This window comes from Cimex lectularius, unplaced genomic scaffold (genome assembly GCF_000648675.2).
Source record: "Cimex lectularius strain Harlan isolate CLEC.00 unplaced genomic scaffold, Clec_2.1 scaffold92, whole genome shotgun sequence".
Classification (NCBI taxonomy): Eukaryota; Metazoa; Arthropoda; class Insecta; order Hemiptera; family Cimicidae; genus Cimex; species Cimex lectularius.
In genome coordinates, this window is record NW_019942502.1 from 1,239,187 (window position 1) to 1,263,401 (window position 24,215).

Genomic DNA, 24,215 nt, shown 5'->3' on the forward strand with positions numbered 1-24,215 from the left:
AAGTAAATCATTTGTTTTACAATTTGACGTATATGATCTATGTACTTGTAGAAAAACTCTATCATTTTTGAATAAATTGATGCGTAGTAAACTTGGCATTAGTTTGAATTACATATACATTTTTTAAAAATTTAAAAAATGAAAAAAGAGGAACTACTCAATATTGTCTCCTGTGTATTGGCGTTAAACTACTCGTACTGACATTTAAAAGGTCGCGGAGGCCGGTGACGCTTCAAATTTATTATTCGACCAAATTTATTTCCTCCCGGTTACACCACGTAACGCAACAACATCATCATAGCTGACATAAAACATTATTTTCACATCAACACGAACACACTTTTGTATCCTCGGTTGCACATATTCGTGAGAGAACCGTGAGAACCAGGCTTTTAAAATGAAAACAAACAGGTAAAAAAAACACGTCCAGCACAAAACAAATTTCCCGTTAATAAGCTAAAAAGCGCGGGTTTTTTTATATCAAATCCCTCAGCCCGAAATTTGCAGGGTCGCGGAGAGTGCAAAGGTGGGGTTGCCAGGAAGGGATGAGCCCCCGCTTTCCAGGTGACTGTGGCTTTCTGGAGGTCAGTCAGTGGTAGTCAGGAGTGCAACCTGTTCGCTCCCACAGCCATGGGAACTTTCCTATTAACCGTGAGTAAATCTATTGTTCGACTTGTTTTTTCTCGTCCACCGTTTCCCAACAATTAACACTTTCAGGACCATTTGTTTTAAATGTTGCCTATTCTAAATAATAATAAAGAAATTCTCTATTTTTTTTTCCATTGAAATTTTGCAAGAAAAAAATATTTGGCGTGTTAACCATAAACAAAAAACTTTGATTATTAAACATTTTAAAATAAAGCGTTAAAGACACCGTAAGAAAGTAGCAGGCGTTAAAATCTCCGTTAGAACCTCCTGCCAGCTCATTCTTGCAGTTTCCTATCTAGTGAATTTAATTAAAATATTATTGATTTATATTTAACTCTTTATAATTTTTGATACAAACTTTTTCCTTAAAATATTTACTGATTAAAAATATTAAGCATGTTACTAATTTATACATTGTTATATCAGGAATTATAGTCCATTCTAATCCATGTACAATTTTTTTCTATCACTCTACTGGATTTTCTGTTTTGTTTACATTTATGTTTTTTGTCAAGGAAAAATTTCCCATAGAAAATTTTTAAATTATTTCACGAAACGTTAGCCAGTTAGGCCCAACCATTTTTTTTAATACAACCGGCGTTTTAGTATGCAAGGTTCGATGGTTCTGCCGTGGAAAATATTCAGCTATGGATTTTCCGGTCTAGCACTTAGCGTAACGCGATCGTGTTGCAATCGGGAACGATGTATTAAAAAAAACTGTGCAAACATTTCCAAATCCCCAGGAACTTTGTTTATATTTACCATTTTTTCCATATTCGAAAACATGAGTTTCCACGGACCGACACATAGCGATACTATATGCACGTTTTAAAGCTATATGTGTGAAAAAATCGACTAACATGTAATTTATGTAATGTGATAAAATCCTAATTTGTCATATTTGTTTCCTGATCGTTGAAATTCTTGTAGTGCCGCCTGCGTTAAAGTTTTGAAGACACGACTTAAATGTATTGTTTACTTTCCAACCAGAAGTATACTTTAAAAGAAAAGATATATTTTTTTAGCAAAAATTGTGGAACTTAATAAAAAATGTCGGTCAGTTTGGGTGTTCCGCAAGGATCTCATTTAAGATCACTTCTTTTACTATTTTTATTGATAGTAACTACTATTAAGTTCCAAGAATTACTGTTCAAAAATTTGTTCTCTCTCTCTCTCTCTATACCATACGCACACACTCTCTTTCTGATAATTTGTTTCTCTTCTTCACACACTCTTCTCTCTCTCTATCTCACTTTATCTGTTATTTATTTATCTATCTATCACTGTATCCTACTTAAAACTGACTTATTCTGGTCAAGTCTGATAAAAATTACTGTTAAATTATTCCTTAAGATTGACTTAGTTATACTTTTCAAACCTGCAAACATTTGGTGTTGGAAAAATTCTCTCTTTCTTTCTCTTTCTCTATCTACCTTTATCTATTACTTATCTATATATCACTGTTTCCTCCTTAAAATTGACTTAGTTATACTTTTCGAGCCTGCAAAGATTTGTTGATGGAAAAATTCTCTCTTTCTTTCTCTCTTTTCTTTCTCTATCTACCTTTATATATTATTTATCTATCTATCGCTGTATCCTACTTAAAATTGACTTAGTTAAACTTTTTCAAACCTGCAAAGATTTGTTGTTGAAAAAGTTTTCTCTTTCTTTTTCTCTTATTTCTTTCTCTATCAAACTTTATCTATTATTTGTCTATCTAACACTGTGTCCTACTTAAAAAGGCTTATTCTGTTCAAACCTGATAACAATTCCTGTTAAAATTAACCTCTCTCTCTTAATTTATCTATCAGTCTATTTACCTCTTATTCACTGTCTCTATTTTTTTCTCCGTCTCTCTCTCTCTCTCTCTCTCTCTCTCTCTCTCTCTCTCTCTCTCTCTCTATCACTCTTCTCTCGTTGTACTTTTTCTATCCATATATTTAACTATCTATTTAACCACCACTGTTTCCCTCTTGAAATTGTCTTATTGTATTCAAGCTTACAAAAAATTATTGTTAAAGAATTTGCTCTCTCTCCCTCTCTCTCTCACTCTCTCTCTCTCTCTCTCTCTTCCTCTCTCTCTCTCTCTCTCTCTCTCTCTCTGGCTTTCTTTATTCATTTCACTTCCCGTATATTTATTTATTTAATACTTTCTTCTACTCAAAATTATCTTATTCTATTCANTCTCTCTCTCTCTCTCTCTCTCTCTCTCTCTCTCTCTCTCTCTCTCTCTCTCTCTCTCTCTGGCTTTCTTTATTCATTCTACTTTCTGTATATTTATTTATCTAACACTTTCTTCTACTCAAAATTGTCTTATTCTTTTCAAACCCGCCGAGAATTATTGGTAAAGAGTTTGCTCTCTCCCTCTCTCTCACTCCCTCTCTTTCCTTCTTTCTTTCTCTCACTCCCTCCCTCTCCTTCTTTCTGTCTCACACTCTCTCTCTCTTTTTCTCTCTCTCTCTCTCTCTCTCTCTCTCTTTTGATTCATTTTTCTAGTCACATATTTATCTAATACTGTGCCCCACCTGAAATTGTCTTTTTCCATGCAAGCCTGCGAAGAATTATTGTTAAAGAACTTGTTCTCTCTCTCTCTCTCTCTCTCTCTCTCTCTCTCTCTCTCTTTTGTTTTTTCATTCTTTCTTTCTCTCATCCAAATTATTCAACTAGTCATATCTCTCGAAAGCTTGACGACAGTACTTAATGTTTTGATCTTCTTTCAGATTTGTCTCATTTCTGACTTTTTACGACAAAATTATAATATTAAAGGCTGATATCAATTATATCGAGAAAATATTATTTTTGCAATTTGGCCCTCGCTGTGTTCTTTCTGTAAGATACGTCTCGGTATTTCGCCACGTCTTGCTCTTTTTGAGATATAAGCAGGGAAAATTAATACAACAGAACAAAACAGAGAGGCCAGGCCGACCAAAATGATCCGAACTACCAAATTTCAGTTTAATTTAGTTGATTTTAACATTTATTTAAATTTTAATATTTACAACTGATCTAAATGAGAAGAAATCCAACAATCGCACGGCAGACACTTCCGGGCAGGACAATTATTATTTGAGTAATAGCCTCGGTTTACGCAACTGCCATTTGGGACGGCGATATCGCTTGTTATCTGCCAACTTGCCAATAATAAACGACACGGGTCCAAGAAGCCTGCAATTAAAACGTACAAGTGCACTTTGGGATAGTATCTAGGCTTTCTTAAATTACGAGACCCCATGTCCAGTGCGTGTACCGCCTACGGTCTAGCTTTCTCGAGTTAAATTTCACGGTACGGTCATTCCTGTGACACGGTTAAAAGTTGCATCGGCCAATTTTAAGGATCTAAAAGAATTTTCACTGAAAGATAATGGTATTCCTTCAGAAAAAAAATCTTGAAACTGTATCTGTATGCCATCATGACATTCTAATTTATTGAACTTAATTTTATATTTCAAGCATTTATCTAAATTAAATTTTTTTTAAATAAACATTTAGTATTGTTAAATATTTCCTTAAATTAGCACAATTAGTGAACTATTTTTAGTTACTTAATCGTCTCTGAATATCCTATGCTTAATCATCTTTTCTGGGACAATGGATGATGACCTCATCTATAAAGAGTTGCATCTGAAGATTTTCTCTAATCGAAAATCTGATTCAGTCAGAAAAATCTTGACATTAGAACAGTACATCATCAGTATATGCTAATTTACTGAGAAAAAAGATGAAAGTGATCTCACTTGTGTGACTTACCTTTGCTTTTTTGTATATATTTTCTAGTCTAGTTTCAATTTTTTTAATCTTTTTGGAAAACAATTATATTGGGTAATCAGACCCAGTTCAACTTCAAAATTTCAAACAAGATCCTAAAACTTCCTGGCACATCATATTAAAGGATTTTCGACGCTGAAAATAATAGTGCAAATGGATTTTATATTGGCCATTTGATTATCTATTTATTAAAAACATTTTATGATCAGGGTGTATAGGGTCGTATTTAAAAATTTTGTAGATGAACTGGGCCTGATGTGCCCTGCATTATTTTTCTCCAGAAAAAGGTAACAATTTGAAACTAGACTAAAAAAAATTAAACTAGTATTTTTGATAGCGTCAGTGATTCAACAGAAATTCAACCGGGCCATCTAAAAAGAACTCCCTGTATATAGAATTATTTTGATCATTAAAACCAAAATTCAAAATGGGCGGTCATAAATCTCCGAATGAAGTCTCACAATTTTTTAAGCAGTGGACTGGATTTAACTGGAGGATGATCTAGACCAAACTACAGGCCCACTACCTCGTAAACCTGTACAAAAAATTATACAAAACACTATTAATTTTCTGGTGAAACATTCTTTAGAAATCTGTTGGGTGATGATTTCATTATTGTTTATCTTTTCCAGAGAGATTTTCGCTTCTTGCCATCTTCAGTTAGGCTAAAAAATCTTACAATGGAATATAACTATTTTTTTATGGTTTGGTCGTCTTGATCATGGAGAATCAGAGAGATGTTCAATTTTTTCTCAATAGACCCAAGAAAAAAATCTTCTTTTTAAAATTTTATTGTAAGATATAGAGCGTAGTCCTTTTTTCAGTAGGTCCAGAATCGGTCAAGGTGATTTTTTAGGTCCTATCCTTTATTCAACCTAAATAACAATTCTTTTTTACAGTATTACTGTTAATACAGATGTTCTAATTTTTCTCAATAGACCTAAGAAAAAATTTTCTTTTCAAAATGTTATTGAAAGATACAGCACGTAGACCTCTTTTCATTAGGTTCAGAGTCGCACAAGGGGATTTCTTAGGTGCTATCCTTTATTCAACGTAAAAAACAATTCTTCTTTTTACAGTTTTATTGTTAATACAGGTGTTCAATTTTTTCTCAATAGACCCCAGAAAAAACTCTTCTTTTTAAAATTTTATTAAAAGATAAAGCACATAGTCCTTTTTTCAGTAGGTCCAGAGTCGCACAAGGGGATTTCTTAGGTCCTATCCTTTATTCAACTTAAGAAACAATCCTTTTTTACAGTATTACTGTAAATACAGATGTTCTAATTTTTTTTAATAGACCAAAGAAAAAATTTTCTTTTCAAAATGTTATTGAAAGATACAGCACGTAGACCTCTTTTCATTAGGTCCAGAGTTGCACAAGGGGATTTCTTAGGTCCTATCCTTTATTCAACTTAAGAAACAATTCTTCTTTTTAAAATTACAGATGTTTCAATTTTTTCCATAGACCCAAGAAAAACTCTTCTTTTTAAAATTTTATTGAAAGATAAAGCACATAGCCCTTTTTTCAGTAGGTCCAGAGTCGGTCAAGGTGATTTTTTAGGACCTATCCTTTATTCAACCTAAAAAACAATTCTTTTTTACAGTATTACTGTTAATACAGATGTTCTTATTTTTCTCAATAGAATCAAAGAAGAGAAAAAAATCTTTTTTAAATTTTATTAAAAGATACAGCAATAGCCCTTTTTTGAGTAGGTCCAGAGTCACGCAAACGTATTGCTTGGGTCTGACCCTATTTTTCTTCTACACAAACGCAGGCAGTTTACAGTCCAACAATGTAATATTTTTCGTATTCTTATGAGAATAAATCTTGAAATTTGCGTTGTCTGTCAGACGCGCTGCTGCCTTTCTTCGTCATTTCTGGTGGGTTAATTTGTTTCAAAAACACCAGACAAAATAAAAATAGTGAGGACATGGAGTAAAAAAAATCCAACAATTGAACTAAATTAGTTAGTTATATAAATGAATTAATATCATACAATTAATTAAGGTGTTTTAAGTTAAGATAAAAAAGTTAGTGCCCGAGGAGATCGAAGTCACGATAGCTCGTAGAGTAGCGGCGTATCAAGCCGAAGGTCGTGGGTTCGAATCCCGGTCGTGACACTGACTTTTTTATCTCAACTTAAAAAACCTTAATTAATTGTATGATATTAATTGGTCAAACGGACAACGAAAAATAGTGAAACTTAATGAATTAAAATGAAGTATACTTCACTAAAGCTCTCCGTGGCCATTTCACTTGCCGAGAATCAAATAGATTACACGACATTTGAAATATGACAAAAATGAGGGAAAATTCAAAAGGTGCAGTTGAGATGGGAAGTTAGATCGAAGTCACGATAGCTCAAGTGGTAGAGCAACGGCGTATCTAACAGAAGATCGTGGGTTCGAATCCAGCTCGTGACACTGACTTTTTTAACTCAACTTAAAAAACCTTAATTAATTAATTGAACTAAAGTTTTTGTTGGACCTAAGGCTGTCTGCCGGATATGTAGCTTTTCATTCAAGTCTCTCATACGTTCTCCCTTTCGTCCTCATCAGTGGTCGGTTAATTTGCTATAAAAAACCCCAGAAAGCGAGGCTCAACAATCAGGCTAATATCTCTTCTGATATTCATTTAATATTATTACCATAAATGTTGTGTCACGAACAGACTGATCTTAATATAAAAACCAAGGTCCGCATAGTCTTAACCTTGGGTTTTCGGCAAGTCTCACACACAAGAAAAAAAATTAATTCGATTTATTTCAGATAGAATTTATTTGCCAATTTAACCCTAGAGGTGCTACATGGGCTTAAATATGATCACCTTTATGATTAATATATTTTTAAAAACTCCTATCTAATTATTAGCGTCACGTTTTTTTAAATTATCCAACACACCCGACTGAATAAATCTTCCGGGGATGCGGTTTAAAAGAAAAGTGGCGGCTAATGAACTATAAACGAGCCGATATAAACAAATAAGAAAATTTTCCGTTTCAATGAAAATGAGGACAGATCTTGCTAGATGTTTCAACAGCGGGGAATCAACGCGGTCCGCCTTCTTCGGAATGTTAGTAGGTTAATCGTTGCACAATTTTCTAAGCCCGGACCGTGCGAAGACGTTTTGCATTCGTGCCATTCGACCGTCGGGATTTTTTACGAGATGCACCATTCCAAATAATTATGTTTTGTATTACGATAATTAATGATTAAAACAATTTTTTTAATCACAATTTCCCCCCTTGACTTTTGAGCGACATTTGATTCCTTATTTCCGACTAAATGTGACAAATAGGAACGACCCAGGAAACATGAGAGTCAAAACGATTAATGTCGATTTCTCGCTAAAAAGCATTCACCTTTTATTTTAAAAAATCTAAACCATTAAACCTAGGAAGAAAAATTTTCATCCCATCATATTATTTTTAGCGATTAATTACTTTTTTGCATAAAACATCGCGCATATTTTGCATGACAGGCGTGAAGGACTCTTTTGCCAAAAGTTCGTATTTACCTTGTAACTTCTACAAGCCTTATGAAATTTTATCATTACCCTTTACAAAATTACAAAATCTTCTTTGGCACCACACCGGTCACGCCTTTGATTCTCATACGCCATTTTATGGTTTTATGCTCATCCCAGAGGTGTAATTTGCATTTCGTTAAAACAAACACTTTATATGATTTAACTCTGTCCCTTAGAATAAAATGGTAAATAGATGTGAAAACGTTTTGATAATTAAATCATTTTTCAGAAAAAAACTTTCACAATAAATATTTTTTGCAATTTTCATCATGCATTTTATTATTATTACGTGTCAACCTAAGCACATTGTATACAAAAAGGCAATTTTAAACGAAACTATTGAGCTTAATTCCTTCTAACTTTCTAAATTTAAAAACAAAGAAATTCCAATATTGAGAATTCTCAGCAATTTTTCATTATTTATTTGGTGGTTCCAGCATCGCGCCAGGGGATTTTTCAAGCCCTATCCTTTATTCCACTTACTCAGACAATTCTTCTTTTTTAACAGTTTTACTGATGATAAAGACGACCCTTCTTTACTTCCAAATAAACGCTGCGTCCTAAGGAATTTCTTAAGCTTAATTTTTCCAGTCCATCTAATTCTTATAATTAATTATTAATAATTCTTCTTTTTAAAAGTTTTATTGATAATACGGCATTTTCTCATTTTTTGCTCAATTGACTAGATGTCGCGCAAGGATGTTTCTTAAGTCCTATCCTTTATTCTATATAATATTAACCCCTACCATCGCCCTAGGAATTTCTCAAGTCTTATCTTCTTTATCTACATAACCTTAACTTCTTTTTAAAATTTTACTGATGATAAAGCATTTTCTTCTTGTTTTCTTAACTGACTAAATTTCGCGCAAGGATATTTCTTAAGTTTTGTCCTTTATTCCATATACAAAAATTATTCTTCTTTTCGACAGTTTTCCTGAAGCTAAGAATTTCTCTTTTTACTCAATGGACTAGGTTTTGAGCAAGGAAATGTTTTGAGACCTTTCCTTTATTACGCATTCAAAACCGATTCATCTTTTTAACAGTTTTATAGTTTGACTGATGATACGGCATTTTCTCATTTTTTTGCTTAATCGACTAGATGTGCAAGGATATTTCTTAAGTTTTGTCCTTTATTCCATATACAAAAATTATTATTCTTTTCGACAGTTTTCCTTAAGTTAACAGTTTCTCTTTTCACTCAATGGACTACGTTTTGAGCAAGGAAATGTTTTAAGACCTTTCCTTTATTACATATTCAAAAGCAATTCTTCCTTTTAATTGTTTTATAGTTTTACTGATGATATAGCAGATGCTTTTTTTTCTCGGTAGCTTAGACCTAGCGCAAGGTGATCTCTTAAATCCTAGTCTTTATTCTAAAAACACAAATAATTCTTCTTTTTGACAGATGTATTGAAGATAAAATGTTTCTAATTCTTTTAATAGTTTTATGGTTTGACTGAAGACACAGCAGTTTTTCCTTTATCTCAATTGACTAGATTTTGCGCAAGGAGATTTCTTAGGTCTTACCTTCTTTTCCATCTACAAAAACTAATCTCGGTTTTAACAGTTTTACTTACGATGCAGTCCGTGTATTCAATTCTTCTGTCCCACATTTTCTATGATATCAGGGTCGCGCAAGGGGATTTCTTAGATCCTATCCTCATTTCCATCCGCATAAATAATTCTCCTTTTTTAATCGTTTTACAGACGATACAGCATATTTTTTCCGTTGACCGGGCATCGTGCAAGAAAATTTGTTAGCTACTACACTTTATTCTATATAAAGACATACTTCTTCTTTTATAGCTTTGGTGTTGCGCAAGGAAATGTTTTAAATCTTACCCTTTATTCTATGTACAAAAAATTCTTTCTGTAAACAGTTTTACTGGAGTTAAAACCGTCTGTTTGATTCGTTTTTATGCTGCTTGCACTGAAAAATCCTGTTTTATGTTTAATAAAATCAAATAATGGTAGGTCATGAGATGCCATATATTGATGAAGGCGGGAACCTTTAGCTTGTTTGTACCCCGATCATTTTTATCTGGCGGTCAACATTTCCAGTGGTTGGTCTGTGTGTTATTTTGTTATTAATTGAATTTTCTATTTATTTATAAATTAGCCAATTTCGTAATGACAATAACTGTTAATTAAGCGAAAATTCATAATTTTTTAATAGTATGCTACGGTTTATTAGCTTAACCAGAAAAAAATTATTGTGATAAATTTTTTTTGAGTTTTAAGAATGAACCAGTAAAATGGTCATCTTTTATCATCCTGGTCCGTGTTTTAGCATTTTGTTTTCTTTGATAGTTAGCTGAGCAAAGTTCATAAAATAGTAATAGTTCAAAATGCTTCTTACTGAAAATAGCGAGCATACACGGAAAATCGGAAACCATCATCATGACATTTTATTATTCTTTTGATTACACCACATTTCTCAGTGTTGATCATTCTTGACCGTGGTGTAAAAAGGCAAAAAAATTGGCTTTGACCGAACGACCCGACTCTTGCGGTTCATCCTGACTCAAGAAATCCAATAACCAAAGTTCAAAATGTTAGCCGATATTGCATTTTCTCCATGACCTGGAATAAACCATATACGATGGTTTCGATCACCTTTCCCCGTTTAATTTAATCTTTTAATGAGCCGGCTAGATCTTCCTCACTTCCTAGAAAATATCTTAAAAGAAAGTTACCCTGGGATTTAAAAATTGTTCAGAGTGCAATAGTTAAATGTCCTTTAATGCCAAATGGATTCCAATGAATTTTGTAATGCTTAAAACTTTTGTTTAAGTTAATTAAAGTTTATTAAAATTATTAGGTCGTATTGAATAAAGAATCACATAGCAAGCATTCCTTCTGCTTAAATTCTGCTCATCCCCTTATCCAAGGACGACTGGTTCCGTGACATTGTCCTCTTAATGGCCTGTCCAACTTCCATCCCAAGTATAACATTGCGATTTTATGCCATTCATTTTAAACTCAAGTCGTAAATAGTTATAATTATTTTTTAAGGCTTGGCGATTGGCATTGTTCTGCGATAAATATTTCTATTATGTTTTCTGATTTTCTGCTCAAGTTAGGCTGAGCCAAGGTTGTCCGACTTTCAGTTAACACTGAGTCCTTCATGCGGTCCGAAGAAGACCAGAGTGAATCGGAATATGGATATGAAAGTAAAATCCTTGTTGTACGAGGCCAGGTTTTAAAAAAAAATTTACCACTATCAACGCGTCACGATGTCATTAGTTCATCGTGGAATATTCAAATAACATTTCAAATTCAAAAATATGTCGACTATAATTGTTATTAGTAAGTGGTAATAAGCGCATATGGCGTCGTTCCTTTTTTTAAAATTATTTATGACCGATGTGCCTTGACAAAACCTTTAATTAATCAATAAATATAGAAATATGATGATAAATATTGGTCTTTTGAAACAAATTATCAGAGTGATAAAAAAAATTCTGCTAATACATTATTTTTCTAAGGATTTAGCAAACAGTGGAAACTTTTTAAATTTCTCCCTTCGAACCTATTAAAAATTACTTTAATCAAAAAATATGGAAAAGCAACATTTAATTTTTTTCTTTTCGCCAAGTAAATAAAGAAAAACTTTTCATTTCAACAGTTTAGTACAAAGTAACTATTAACTATCCTAATCCTTTTTATATGAATTGCTTTCATCAAGTAATGAAAAAAAGTTAAGTTTAGAAGTTGAGGGAAAAATAGCTTTAACTCGCCTAATACTTTTTCTAGTAATTGCCATTTTCATGATCTACCTCGGGGTTTTTACTAACTAAAGATACAAAAATAAGATAACTTTTAACTTTTGAAATTTCTTACTTGAACGAATTAATGAAAGAAAAAGTGTTCGATGTAAATGGTCTAAATAAAAACTTTTTACTCTCGTTTTTGTTTTTCTGGGAATTGCTTTAAGTATGTTTGCCATTTTCTTGACCTACCTCGTGGTTTTTACTAACTAAAGATACATTTAACTTTTGAAATTTCTTACTTAAAAGAATTAATGAAAAAAAGGTGTTCGATGTTCGATGGTCTGAATAAAAACTTTTACCTCTCGGTTTTGTTTTTCTAGGAATTGCTTTAGGGATTCTTGACAAATACTTTCATGATCTACACATTAGTTTTAATAATTAAAAGTTATTTGACTTTTGACGTTAATTACTTTCACCAAGTAATTAAAGAAAGGCTGTTCAGTTCAAAAATTAAGGGCAAAGAAACTTTGGACTCTTATAATACTTTTTCTGGGAATTGCTTTAAGTATGTTTGCCATTTTCTTGACCTACCTCGTGGTTTTTACTAACTAAAGATACATTTAACTTTTGAAATTTCTTACTTGAACTAAGTAACGAAAGAAAAAGTTTTCGATTCAAATGGTCTGAATAAAAACTTTTAACTCTCGTTTTTGTTTTTCTAGGAATTGCTTTAGGGATTCTTGACAAATACTTTCATGATCTACACATTAGTTTTAATAATTAAAAGTTATTTGACTTTTGAGGTTAATTACTTTCACCAAGTAATTAAAGAAAGGCTGTTCAGTTCAAAAACTTAGGGCAAAGAAACGTTGGACTCTATAATACTTTTTCTGGGAATTGCTTGAAGTATGTTTGCCATTTTCTTATCCTACCTCGTGATTTTTACTAACTAAAGATACATTTAACTTTTGAAATTTCTTACTTGAACTAAGTAACGAAAGAAAAAGTTTTCGATTCAAATGGTCTGAATAAAAACTTTTAACTCTCGTTTTTGTTTTTCTGGGAATTGCTTTAGGGATTCTTGACAAATACTTTCATGATCTATACCTTAGTTTTAATAACTAAACAATAAAAGAAAGATATTTAACTTTTGACGTTAATTACTTTCACCAGTAGTTAAAGAATGGTTGTTCAGTTCAAAAATTCAGGGCAAACTTTTAACTTTCCTAATACATTTTTTAGAAATTGTTCTCGATTAAAATATGTTATGTTCTACCTCGTAGTTTTTAATAACTAAAAGACCGAAAAAACAATATATTTAACTTTTAATAACTAAAGATACTACACTAAATAAAAAGTTGTTCAGTACAAAAGTTCAGGAGAAAAGACTGAACTATCAGTATACTTTTTAGAAATTTCTTTTCGGTTTCTTGACAAATATTTTTCTGATTTTACTAAATTTTCCTAAGTGAAGACAAACAAAAACCTAAAATAATTATTTTATTGGAAAGAAAACCTGTTCAAAAATTCAGGGTAAAATAACCTGCAAATTTCCTTATCCTTTTTTTAGAAATTGTTTGAAGGATCCTTAACAAATATCTTCATTATCTATTCAAAATTTTAATAAGTGAATAAAAAAAAGACAAGATATTTAACTTTTGAAGTTTAGTAATTTCGCGAAAAATAAGACAATTTTGTCGTTTCAGTTCAGGAAAAATTATTTTTATCTCTCCTAATATTCTTCAATTCTATTAATTGTTTTTGAAATTATTGACAAATGTTTTCATGCTCGACTTCAAAATTTTTCTAATTACATACAATAAAAAGATATTTAACTTGTTTTACTTTCACCAAGAAATGAAAGAAAACTGTAAAACTGTATTACAAAAAGAGGAAATTTAACTTTTGGATTTTCATACTTTCTGTAAGGTGACAAAACCTATCCGCTTCGAAAGTTCAGGGCAAAATAACTTTTACTTCTACTTATAATTTTTTTTAGGATATGCTTTAGGGTTTCCACGATCCAGTCATAATTTCAATAACAAAAAGATACAAATATAAAATATTTAATTTTTAAAGTGTGTTACTTTCACCAAGTTATGAAAGAAAACTGTCCGGTTCAAAAGTTCAGGGCAACATAACATTTGACGCATCTAATACATTTTCTAGGAATTGCATTAGCAATCCTTGACAAGTAGGTTTACTCTCTATATTTCATACCTTTTACAAACTAAAAACGAAAAAAGAATATGTTGCTAAGTTGAAGAATTCTTAGAGAATATTTTCAAATTTTGGCCATTTTGAAGTTTATTACTGTATTAATATTTATTTATAACTTTATAAATTTCAAAATTTTTTAAAAATTTGTAACTTTTGTCAATTTATCAACACAATTTCTTGAAATTCTTTATTTTGTCTCGCACATAGAAAAATACAAATACGAATTCGAAACCTGATCATCTGACGGCGAATATTTTTTCTAAAGTACAGGAAATTGGACAACAGTGGAAAATATCCTTATGCTGGATGAGAGGGTGTTCAGGGATCCGTTAGAATGAGCTGGAAGATTCAAATGCAAAACAGGCTACCGTTAAAGGGGAATTTTTCGAATATGAATACACAGCGACTGTAGACGTGTACTCAATGCCAGTTGGCCGTCTGAGTGGAAGGAATTTCATGCTGGTTCCGACGGCTGATCATTGTATCCTGTGGTGCCCAAGACTCCACGGTTTCAAGGATGGATCTCGCGATTTCTTTATAGTAATTACCCGGATCAGAAACAACCATGGCTTAAGGAGTGCACATAAGTATAGAATTGGTATAAGGGAGAATGTGGAAAGGTCATATTAACAACATATATAGGAAAGGCACTATATCAATTGTACAATGTAGGAGAATTGTCGGTAAAACACGGGGCATCAAACCATCGGTAGCATTATTCTACCCACTGCAATTATTCTACCTAGATTCTTTTTCGAAGCTTTAGTATGGTGGAAAGGTCTAGAAAACAAAGGGAATAGTAATAAATTAAGGGCATTTCAAAGACTAGGTTGTTTGATGATGACAGGAGCATTTTCAACTATACCCTCCCTAGCACTTGAAATCATAACCAAAACTACACCTCTTCACATTGAGGTTAAGGTCAGAGCACTAATCAGCTGCTATAGATTAATTAGCGAGGGCAGCTGGAATCATAAGTGCAATAACATAGGTCACTCGAAAATCTCACAACTATTGAGTGAGGTTAACGGTCAATTATTAAGCGTTAGTGATAAAAAGATTAAAACCCCTTCGGGGAAAAAGCACTTTCAGGTAGTCATCCCTTGTGATTATAATTATAGTCTGGATGATGACCACCGTAACATAGATGGATCACTTATCAAAGGTAGAGGGAGTGGTGCAGGAATCTACTTACCAAAATTAGGAGTAAGCATCTCCTTTCCTTTTGGCAATAACACCTCCGTTTTTCAGGCGGAAATCTGGGCCATCAATGTGAGTTGTAGACACTTATGGAAAATAAAATTAAGGGAAAAGATATTATAATTTTTTCTGACAGTCAGGCTAGTCTTAGGTCATTCCAAAAAGGTTTGTCAACCTCACGACTGGTGGAGGAAACTATAGATCTTAGCAATAGGATTTCTTTCAGGTTTGAGAACAAGGTAACTCTTATTTGGATACCAGCACATAAAGGACACCATGGCAATGAAAAGGCGGATGGCCTAGCCAAAGAAGGTTCTAATACTGCGTTTGTCGGGCCACAACCGGTATTCCTGAGCACAGCGAAAGAGAGTATTAATAACTGGGGATAATTTATCCCCGGACACAGGCAATCGAAAGAGTTTGTTAAGGCGATCAAACCAGCAGAATCGAAATGGCTATTCTCTATCTCAAGGAAGGTAATTAGGAGGCTGAAAGGTATTCTGACGGGCCACTGCCCATTGATAAGACACCTCTTTATAATGGGTATCCTACCAGATCCCTTTTGCCGGTTTGCGAAATAAAAGAGCAGAGTGTGATAGGTATGCTAGGTCTAGATTTGAAATCTTTGAAGGAGAGGACATCACCAAATCACTCCCCGAGATTAAATGGTCCAAAATCTTGGGGTTGAGTGCTCGGTCACACCACTCTACAGTCACAGTTTGAGCCTGCATTTGAAATATATTAAGAAAGTACTGAATCACACACCTGACAGACTGACGCAGTTTTTGGCCGACGTAGTAATAAATAAAGGCATATTATGGCACAAGCAGCAGTCAGAGTTAGGTAGGCTATACGGTGTAGGAGTAAGTAGGGAAGAACTGAAGTCCTCTAATACCAAGGACTTGATAAAAAAAATGGGAGGAGAGCAAAAGGAAAGACCTGGTAACCCGCGCGAGAAACAGCTTACATCACAACTTGTACGCAAGACTGGATTTTAACTTAGGGCGAAACTACATGGAGTGCTCTAATATGACAGCCTATGAGGTGTCTCTGGTCTTGAGGGCGAGGGGTGAATTACTTCAGCTAAACTGCCAACCGTGGAGACAGGACCGCGCCATCATGTACCCCTTATGTAACCTCAACGTCCCAGAGGACACTCACCACTTCATAGGAGTGTGCCCAATTCTGAGAGAGTTCCGCCAAAGATACTTTAGGAAACTGAAGCTGGATGTAGAAGTTATTGCAATCCTTAACAGAAGGGATAACTGGAGGAAGCTTGTGGAGTACCTCACTCACGCCCTGCGTGTACCGAAAATACCTGGTTGACCAATTCAATTTTTAAAATCAAAGATCATTCTAAAGATACAAAAATAGGGATTCATTCAAAATTCAAAAATTGATAAAGCAACTCGACAGACGGCTAAGGCGATGGTCAATTTAGCTTTTTCTTTTGAAACGTGAAGTTAATGTAAATACTTTGTGTAAATAAAACCTTTATTCATTCATTCAAATCTTGGGGTTTTTGAACAGGTCCAAGAGGTTTATGCAGGACACGTGATGGGGTACGAGTCTACCCAGGCATTTAATTCCTCGGATCTTGGCTGTATAATATACAATAATATATATAAGCATATATATATATAAAAGGGAGAATAACATTTGTCCTTTTTGAGACAGCACTAATGTTAAGAACCACATAATCATGGTATTCTTGGAATATGAAGAAATCTGATCAGCAGTATCGAATCCTTGGTTATAATAGTCAGATTATTTTTATAGAAACGTTGATTACAGGTAGAAATGACATGTACTATCTAATTTATTGTTTATAAGGGAATATGGCATTGACATGTGATTGAAAAGTACATACAACATCGTTAGTCCAGTAGAGTTGGGTGGATCTACGGGGGTGTGTTCCTCACCTAGAATCTTTTGTTACCTGCCTTGCTAGTTGGTAGTTCAAAAGAAAAACAAAACAAATACACGTGTGATATAATATCATAAACGCAAAAACAGCCAGGATAATTGGATACGACGAAACTATAGGCCTACCTCCTCGCAGACTTCTACAAAAAACCTCCAACAGTTTATTATTATTTCAATTAATTATTCGTTGTATGTAAGGTCTTAGTTGAGATGAAAAAGTTAGTGTCACGAGCGGGATTCGAACTCACGACCTTATCTCAACCAAAACCCTACATACAAAGAATAATTCCTTGAAATAAGTAATTTAATCAATTAGACCATTAAACATAAATGGGTTGTTATTATTCTGGAAAAACTTAGAAATGAACTAATTATTCAGAAATCGTCAGATACGGTCTGGTGTGAAAGTTTTCAGAAAAACATTTTCTTTATCGTGCCAACGTTTCGATCTTTATTGAGATCATCTTCAGGGCCTGGGATTTACAAACATTGTACACATTTAACAAATACATTTACGATGTGGAAAATTGAATTTATACAATGCAATATATATTTTTTTATATATATTCAATCAAAGTATTTCTACTCACTCAAAGTATTTTAGAATTAATGTTAGAAATGAACTATGATTTGGTCGTTTCAGATTTCATTTTAGTCTGCCTATTCTCGATTTTTTTCTTTTAGCCGCATTTCTGCCCTTTGCCATCATCAGTGGTGATTAATTTGTTTTAAAAACAGCAGAGAAGACTGGCAGATCAAAATGATCGAAAACCATTCAACTGCAGGTCCATCGCTTCTCAGAACACAAAAAATCCGACAATTTAAATATTCTAGTTGTTATAAGACGCATTTTGATGGATTTGGTGTGGTGACCTTTGGATTGGTCATTTTTGGCCATGTCGGACGCACTACTGCCTTTCGTCATCATCAGTGGGCGCTTTTCTTGTTAGAACCACACCATAGAGGCCAAGACAGCGAGGGCAGGCAGACCAAGATGATCTGATATGACTAAACTGCCTTTATGCGCAAATCTCTACAAAAAGAATTTTTTTTATATATTTTAAGAAAATTTAATAAAAAAATCCCAAATATAAAATCGTTTAAAAACTCATTCTTGGTGAATATTTTGACCTTTTTTAATTTCTAACTTCGATAAAGATACACGTACGCGATATTCAACTTTTAAAGTTTATTACTTCATCTAAATTTATATATTTCATTATTTTAAACGTAAAATGTCAATTTTTTTCGAGGACCTTTTATCTCTCTTTACGGTAACTATTTAAACCAAGGTTGGTAGTTTCGCTTTCATGAAATATTAAAAGAAAGACTGCCGAAGTTCAAAAGTTCGTGGCGGAAAAAAAGAAACAGTTAAGAAACCTCAATTCGCATTAGTGGAACTATGACGAAACTAATGCCACTAACGGTGGACCTGGAAGAGAGGTAGAGTTCAGTCCGTCGATAAAAAATGGAGACAGGATGATTATGAAAGAGGTTTTAAGGTAATCACGAGTGCAAAGAACATGAAAGTACCAGCAAAAAAAGAGAAGAGCCACATGGTCGATACACTGGTTTAAAGTTCGTTTGAACCCTGACCTCAGTCTCACCCCTGCGAAACAGAAAATCCCGTTTAAGATTTAAGAGTAACTTATTGATTTTGTTTCGAAAGGAAAAACCTTCCTTTAAGGATGAAAAGGTCAGGTGATTTTTTTATGGTTGGATAAAGATTATGGAAACGAATTGCAAAATAATCGTTTGCGGTTGGCGGTTTATGATGTGAGAATGAGGATTTTATACCCGGGAGCATCGGTTAACTAGAGTCGAAAAACCTTCTTTATTGATACAAGACGGAACTTTCGTAACATTGAGCATAATAGCGTTCGGTGCACGACTCCGTGAGAACGTATTTTTTTCGCATTGGAATCCAACTAAGCACAAAGTCCAGTCGAACGCTTTACTTCGACAAAGACGAAGGAAATCAAACATACCACTTTTAAACATAATTCGGGTCATCCTCGAAATATTTGCGGAAAATTATGGGGAAAAACATCCCATTATAAAAAATTATAAGATACTATTTGTAGACATCAACAACAACCACACATAAACTTTTATTATAGAAAACGAGAAAAACATACAAACTAAATTCAATTAATTAATCTTTATGCATGGTTGGTTGAGATAAAAAAGTCAATGTCACGAGCGAGATTCGAACCCACGACCCTCGGCTAAATACGCCGCTGCTGTACCACTTGAGCCGAGGGTCGTGGGTTCGAATCCCGCTCGTGACACTGACTTTTTTATCCCAACCAATACCTTGCATAAAGATTAATTAATTGAAAAAAGTTATTCGGTCAATCGGACCACGAACTCTAATGAAAACAAACTTAAGTTAGATATGCACAAAGAAAAATTATAAGAACCTCAATCGACTCACCCACTCTGACACAAAATGACGGACAGACTAAAAAAAGAAACTCAAAACAAGGAGAAAAAAAGCAAAACAAAAATTAAAAAACCTTATACAAATTTAAAAAAATAGACTAGATAAAAAATTGGCCTCTAACCTAGAAAAATCTCTCTGTCAACACTATCAATTTCCAGGCTGAGATCCATGCAGAAGAACAAATTTCACAAAAATACACAAAAAAAGAACTGAAAAGTGCACTGATATCCATAGCACAACCAATCAACAAAATAATAAGCAAAAGACAAAACAATACAGACACTAAATAAAACTGACCCATATATAAAGGAAAAAACGAACTAATATATTTAAGAGATTAAGTAATTAAAACTGCACTGAAAGTAATTTTAAAAATCGGAAAACCTCTTAGGCAAAACATAAATAAAATTAGGGCATCTAACCTGATAAAAACTTTAGGCTCTACACCTACAATTTTCCAGACTGAGATTCATGCAATAGAACTTTCTTCAAAAGAAATACCCAAAAACGGACTGGAAAGTGCATATATATATANTATATATATATATATATATGTACATATATATATAAAGTAACAACCCAAACACAATCAACAAAATAGTAAACAAAAAACATACCATAATAAAACTCAGTGTACAAATTAGACTCAAAAAGAGAATGGAACGTGTACTGAGAAACATAAAACCGGCAACCCACCCAAAAAAACCATAAACAAAAGACAAACCGCTCTAAAACAATAAGGGCACTAAATGGAACTCGCACATATACAAAGGAAGTTGTACCTACAATTTTTCAGGCTGAGATCCATGCAATAGAACGTTCTTCACAAGAAATACCAAAAACGGACTGGAAAGTGCACAGATATAAAACAATCAACAAAGTAGTAAACAAAAGACACACCATAAGAAAACTCAGTGCGCAAACTATACTCAAAAAGGGAATGAAACTTGTACTGATATCCATAAAAGGGGCAACACACCCAAGAAAACAAATAAACAAAAGTCACTAAAAAACATACATGTACAAAAGGAAATTGACACACAAACTAATCTATTTAACAGATTTGGCGTAACTGTGTTAAAAACAGCGAACAACTATTGAAAAACTCTTAGACGTAACATCGACTAATCCGGCAGACAAAATTTGGATCTCTTACCTACCAAAACCAGAGGGTCACCGTCAGTTTACCTAGTTTAGATCCATGTAAAATAAATACTCAAAAACGGAATGAAAAGTGTACAGATATCCATAGAAACAACAAACACCATCAATAAAATAATACACAAAAGACAAAAAACTAAACGAAAATTTAATAAACTTACTTATTCATAGGGAAATAAACATACAAACTAATCTATTGAACAGATTAAGAATAAAACCTGCACTGACAATAACAAACAAGGAAAACCTCTTAGGCAACATATATAAAATTTGGACCCCCAACCCAACAAAAATTTTAGGCCCTATGCCATCTATTTTCCAGGCGGAGAACCATGCAATAGAATTTTATGCAGAAGAAATATTCAATAAGGAAATGGAAAGGCTGAGATAGACATAAGAACCTCCAAAACAAAAAAAATCAACAAAATCAAGCGGGCCTGAATTCGAGCCCAGCACTTCCAGAACTTCGGCACCCAAGCAGAATTAAATGACAAAATAAGCATGACACACACTAAAATAAAGCAGACCACACACACACACAAAATCTACTGAACAGATTTGACATAATGATTTTATTAAATCCAACAAGCCACTTTATTTAACACCGCAGACAAAAAATCGACAAGACCAACCAACTAGACAAAATTTAGGCCTCCAAAATGTCCCAAAGAATCCAAGAGGTTTTGTCAACACCACAACTAGACAAATAAAAATCTACCTCTCTATAACCAGGCAAGATCTAAAAAAAACCAATCTAACACAAAGCCATCATAAAATAAAAGAAATACTTTCAAATAAAAATAACAGCAAGAGTACACAAAATTATGTTAGTTAAATTAAGTAGTATATTCAACCTTGAATGTGACAGGGGGGGGGTGGAAACTAAAGCTTAAATTTCGACCTGACAAAACCTCTAGACTTCACATCATCAAATTTCCAGGCTTATTTCTATATAATAAAACTTCGTGAACAAGAAATGCTCAAAAAGTAACAGAAAGGTGCGGGGATAAATATTTTCAGACAGACAAATAGCCAAGGGCTTTAGACTGCTCCTCTTCCTACTTAAAGCCCAGATGGCTAAACCTTCAGTACGTGCGAAAAGTGCAGTAAGGTGGCAAGACACGATTGAAGAAAAAAAAACAAATCGTCACTTCCCAAAGTACACGAAAAGCTCAACTGAATAAATGGATAAAGAATCACCATGAATTCACCAGGAATAAAAACCTCTCTTTGAACACACAAGAAAAATAATTATTCTGCACTGGCCACTGCCTACCTAATTATCGCTTTAGAAAATTGGTAAAAACTAAGACAGAACTGTGCCATGAATCAGCAGAGACATCGAAACATGTTATGTTGCACAGTGCAAACGTGAAAAAACAGTGCAACCACTCCGATAAATAAACGAAGAAGCACCACGGAAATTATTTAACTATCTTAAGGATAGTGCACATTTTTGGATATGATATCGTAGGGTCAATTCCAAAATAGGTCCCAGTGGATAAGAGAGACCACAGTCAGGAAAGAAAAGAAAAAAGCCGCAAGGCAAAAATAGTATATACTCAATAGCATGCGGAGAAAAATGCATCAAATAGAATAAAAAAATGAAAAACAACACTTAAAAGTACAGCTTGAAGGTACTTCAGGACGTACAAAAAGGATGAAAAATTATACAAACATAATACATTCAACATCATAAATACAGGAATCAACATCTCACATACATCATTTACATTATATATCATATTATATAACATAACAAAAGGAACTGACTCAAACTAAAAAATCTCAAACTTAATCCATCAAAGATACCAATTGATAATGGCTAAGCATTCTTACAAGTTTTTTTTATAAAATGAACTCGAGTAAATGTAAATCACACAGACCACTGGAGATGAACAAGATGTTGGAACGCGTCAGACCAAAAGAGCGAAGATAGACGGACCGAAATGATCGTAAAGGACCTAAGAGGTTCATCACCCCGATGATCCGAAAAGGAAATCACAGGAAATTATTACAGGCTGGCTCCTCGGGGCGGTGGAACGACCGACAAATATGTGGTCCACTTGCTCCTTGAAAACTTGGCAGTATTTTTTGCTCGTAACTTTTTTACCAACAAAATTTATTATCAAGGACAAATTTCTGTCGATTTCTTGTTAAAATTTGACTTTGGAAATGGGTCAATTATTATTTTTTCCACTTAATATTTTTATTTTTAAAGTTTAATTGAACTATAATATTCTGAGGATTCATTTACAATAGAAACTTCGTCAATCGAAATAGGTGTTTGCCTTGGATTCGGCACTTCTTCGGCAAGAATTGTCCTTTCTGAAATGGAGGAGCGAAATGTGTAATTAACAAGGAATGGACATGTCGTTGTCTAGAGTTTTATACGGTTTAAAAGGTTCATGATTAATTCATGATCCTTGTAAACATGATTGCTCTTCGCAGGGGCTCATGCGAAGGACAATGGATACCAATGGAATGTTCACCTCTGCGTGGGTTCTCCTTTCATACATAAATACATCTCAATCCGTACCTTATTTTCAAAGCTCGAAACCCCCGGCGGAAAAAAACGAAACAATTACCGAGTTATTTTTGTACGGAATTTACGGGTTGTTTCAAAGTTTCCAAATGAACTTTAACCGGTATCCGAGGGCATCGGTGATATTAGCCGATTCTCGCCGGTCCCCCGAAGGGGATAATGCGAGGATTGATGACTTTTAATAACGGCTTCTTAGGTGTGTTATGAAGTTTTAGTAGGTGATAAGTCAAAGGGGTCCACTCTCAACTTTCTCCGAAAGGTCATACAGACCGTATCGGGGGTGGATGGCATCGTCCTTACGCAACGTGGTGACATTCCGTCGAAGTGGGAAAATTCCCGCTTGTTGCTTTTCTTTGTCAGGTCTATTTTAAAACCAGGAAAAACATCCGGTTGCAGTTTTATTAACCGGGCGGGTGGGCGAACAGGAGAAATAACCCCTACATGTGATATAAGTTAGTAAAATTTAAGTGATAAGTTAATTAGCGAGATAACGCGTTTCTAGAAATGCTCTAACCGAGTAAAAAATGGTAATTTTATTCAAACTTGCGTAAGTTGCTCTTAAAAACTAAAGTTTATTAACATCTACCTTGAAGTTGTTTTTTTCTCTTCTTAATTTAAAAGCTGATGAACTCAAAATAATATATATTAAAGGTTAGAATGAGTCGGCCTTTTTTGACCTTGCGCACCGCGACCAATATTGGTCTATTGTGCAATCTCCTCAACGTTCAAAGCTCTTTATAAACCAGATTCGAAAAATTTATTGTCTCCCTGAGTATCCTTTAGGCTTTTTCTATCCCGATTGTTTCTTTCAGTTTGCTCCTTCGCACCAAGAAACGACATGTTCTATTGATCCTTCTTCGTCCTGGCACTATTTGAACAATTCGTATGTCTTTGGACTGTCCAACTGCCATTTCTATCAAGTCCTCGGTAGTTCTACCATATTAGTTTCTGATCATTTGATGAACTTTTTCGCATGGGTCTGTCCTGGAATACATCCCCATTGAACCGGAAACTTCACCCATGATGAATCTGCGCTTTTGGTAATACGATATGCCAAGGGGT

At 33.8% G+C, this 24,215-nt stretch overlaps 1 protein-coding gene across 2 annotated transcripts in view; it reads left to right on the top strand.

Moving 5' to 3' along the window:
• Positions 1-563: 563 nt before the first annotated feature.
• Positions 564-24,215, top strand: part of LOC106670029 (atrial natriuretic peptide-converting enzyme-like) — a 111,695-nt gene continuing 88,043 nt past the window's right edge. The window contains exon 1 of one of the 2 annotated variants that reach the window (XM_014400030.2): positions 564-651. In XM_014400030.2, the coding sequence (XP_014255516.1) occupies positions 631-651 (21 nt within the window). In that variant the 5' untranslated portion in view covers positions 564-630. The remainder of the gene's footprint in view (positions 652-24,215) is intronic. The other variant, XM_014400046.2, reaches the window with a different exon arrangement.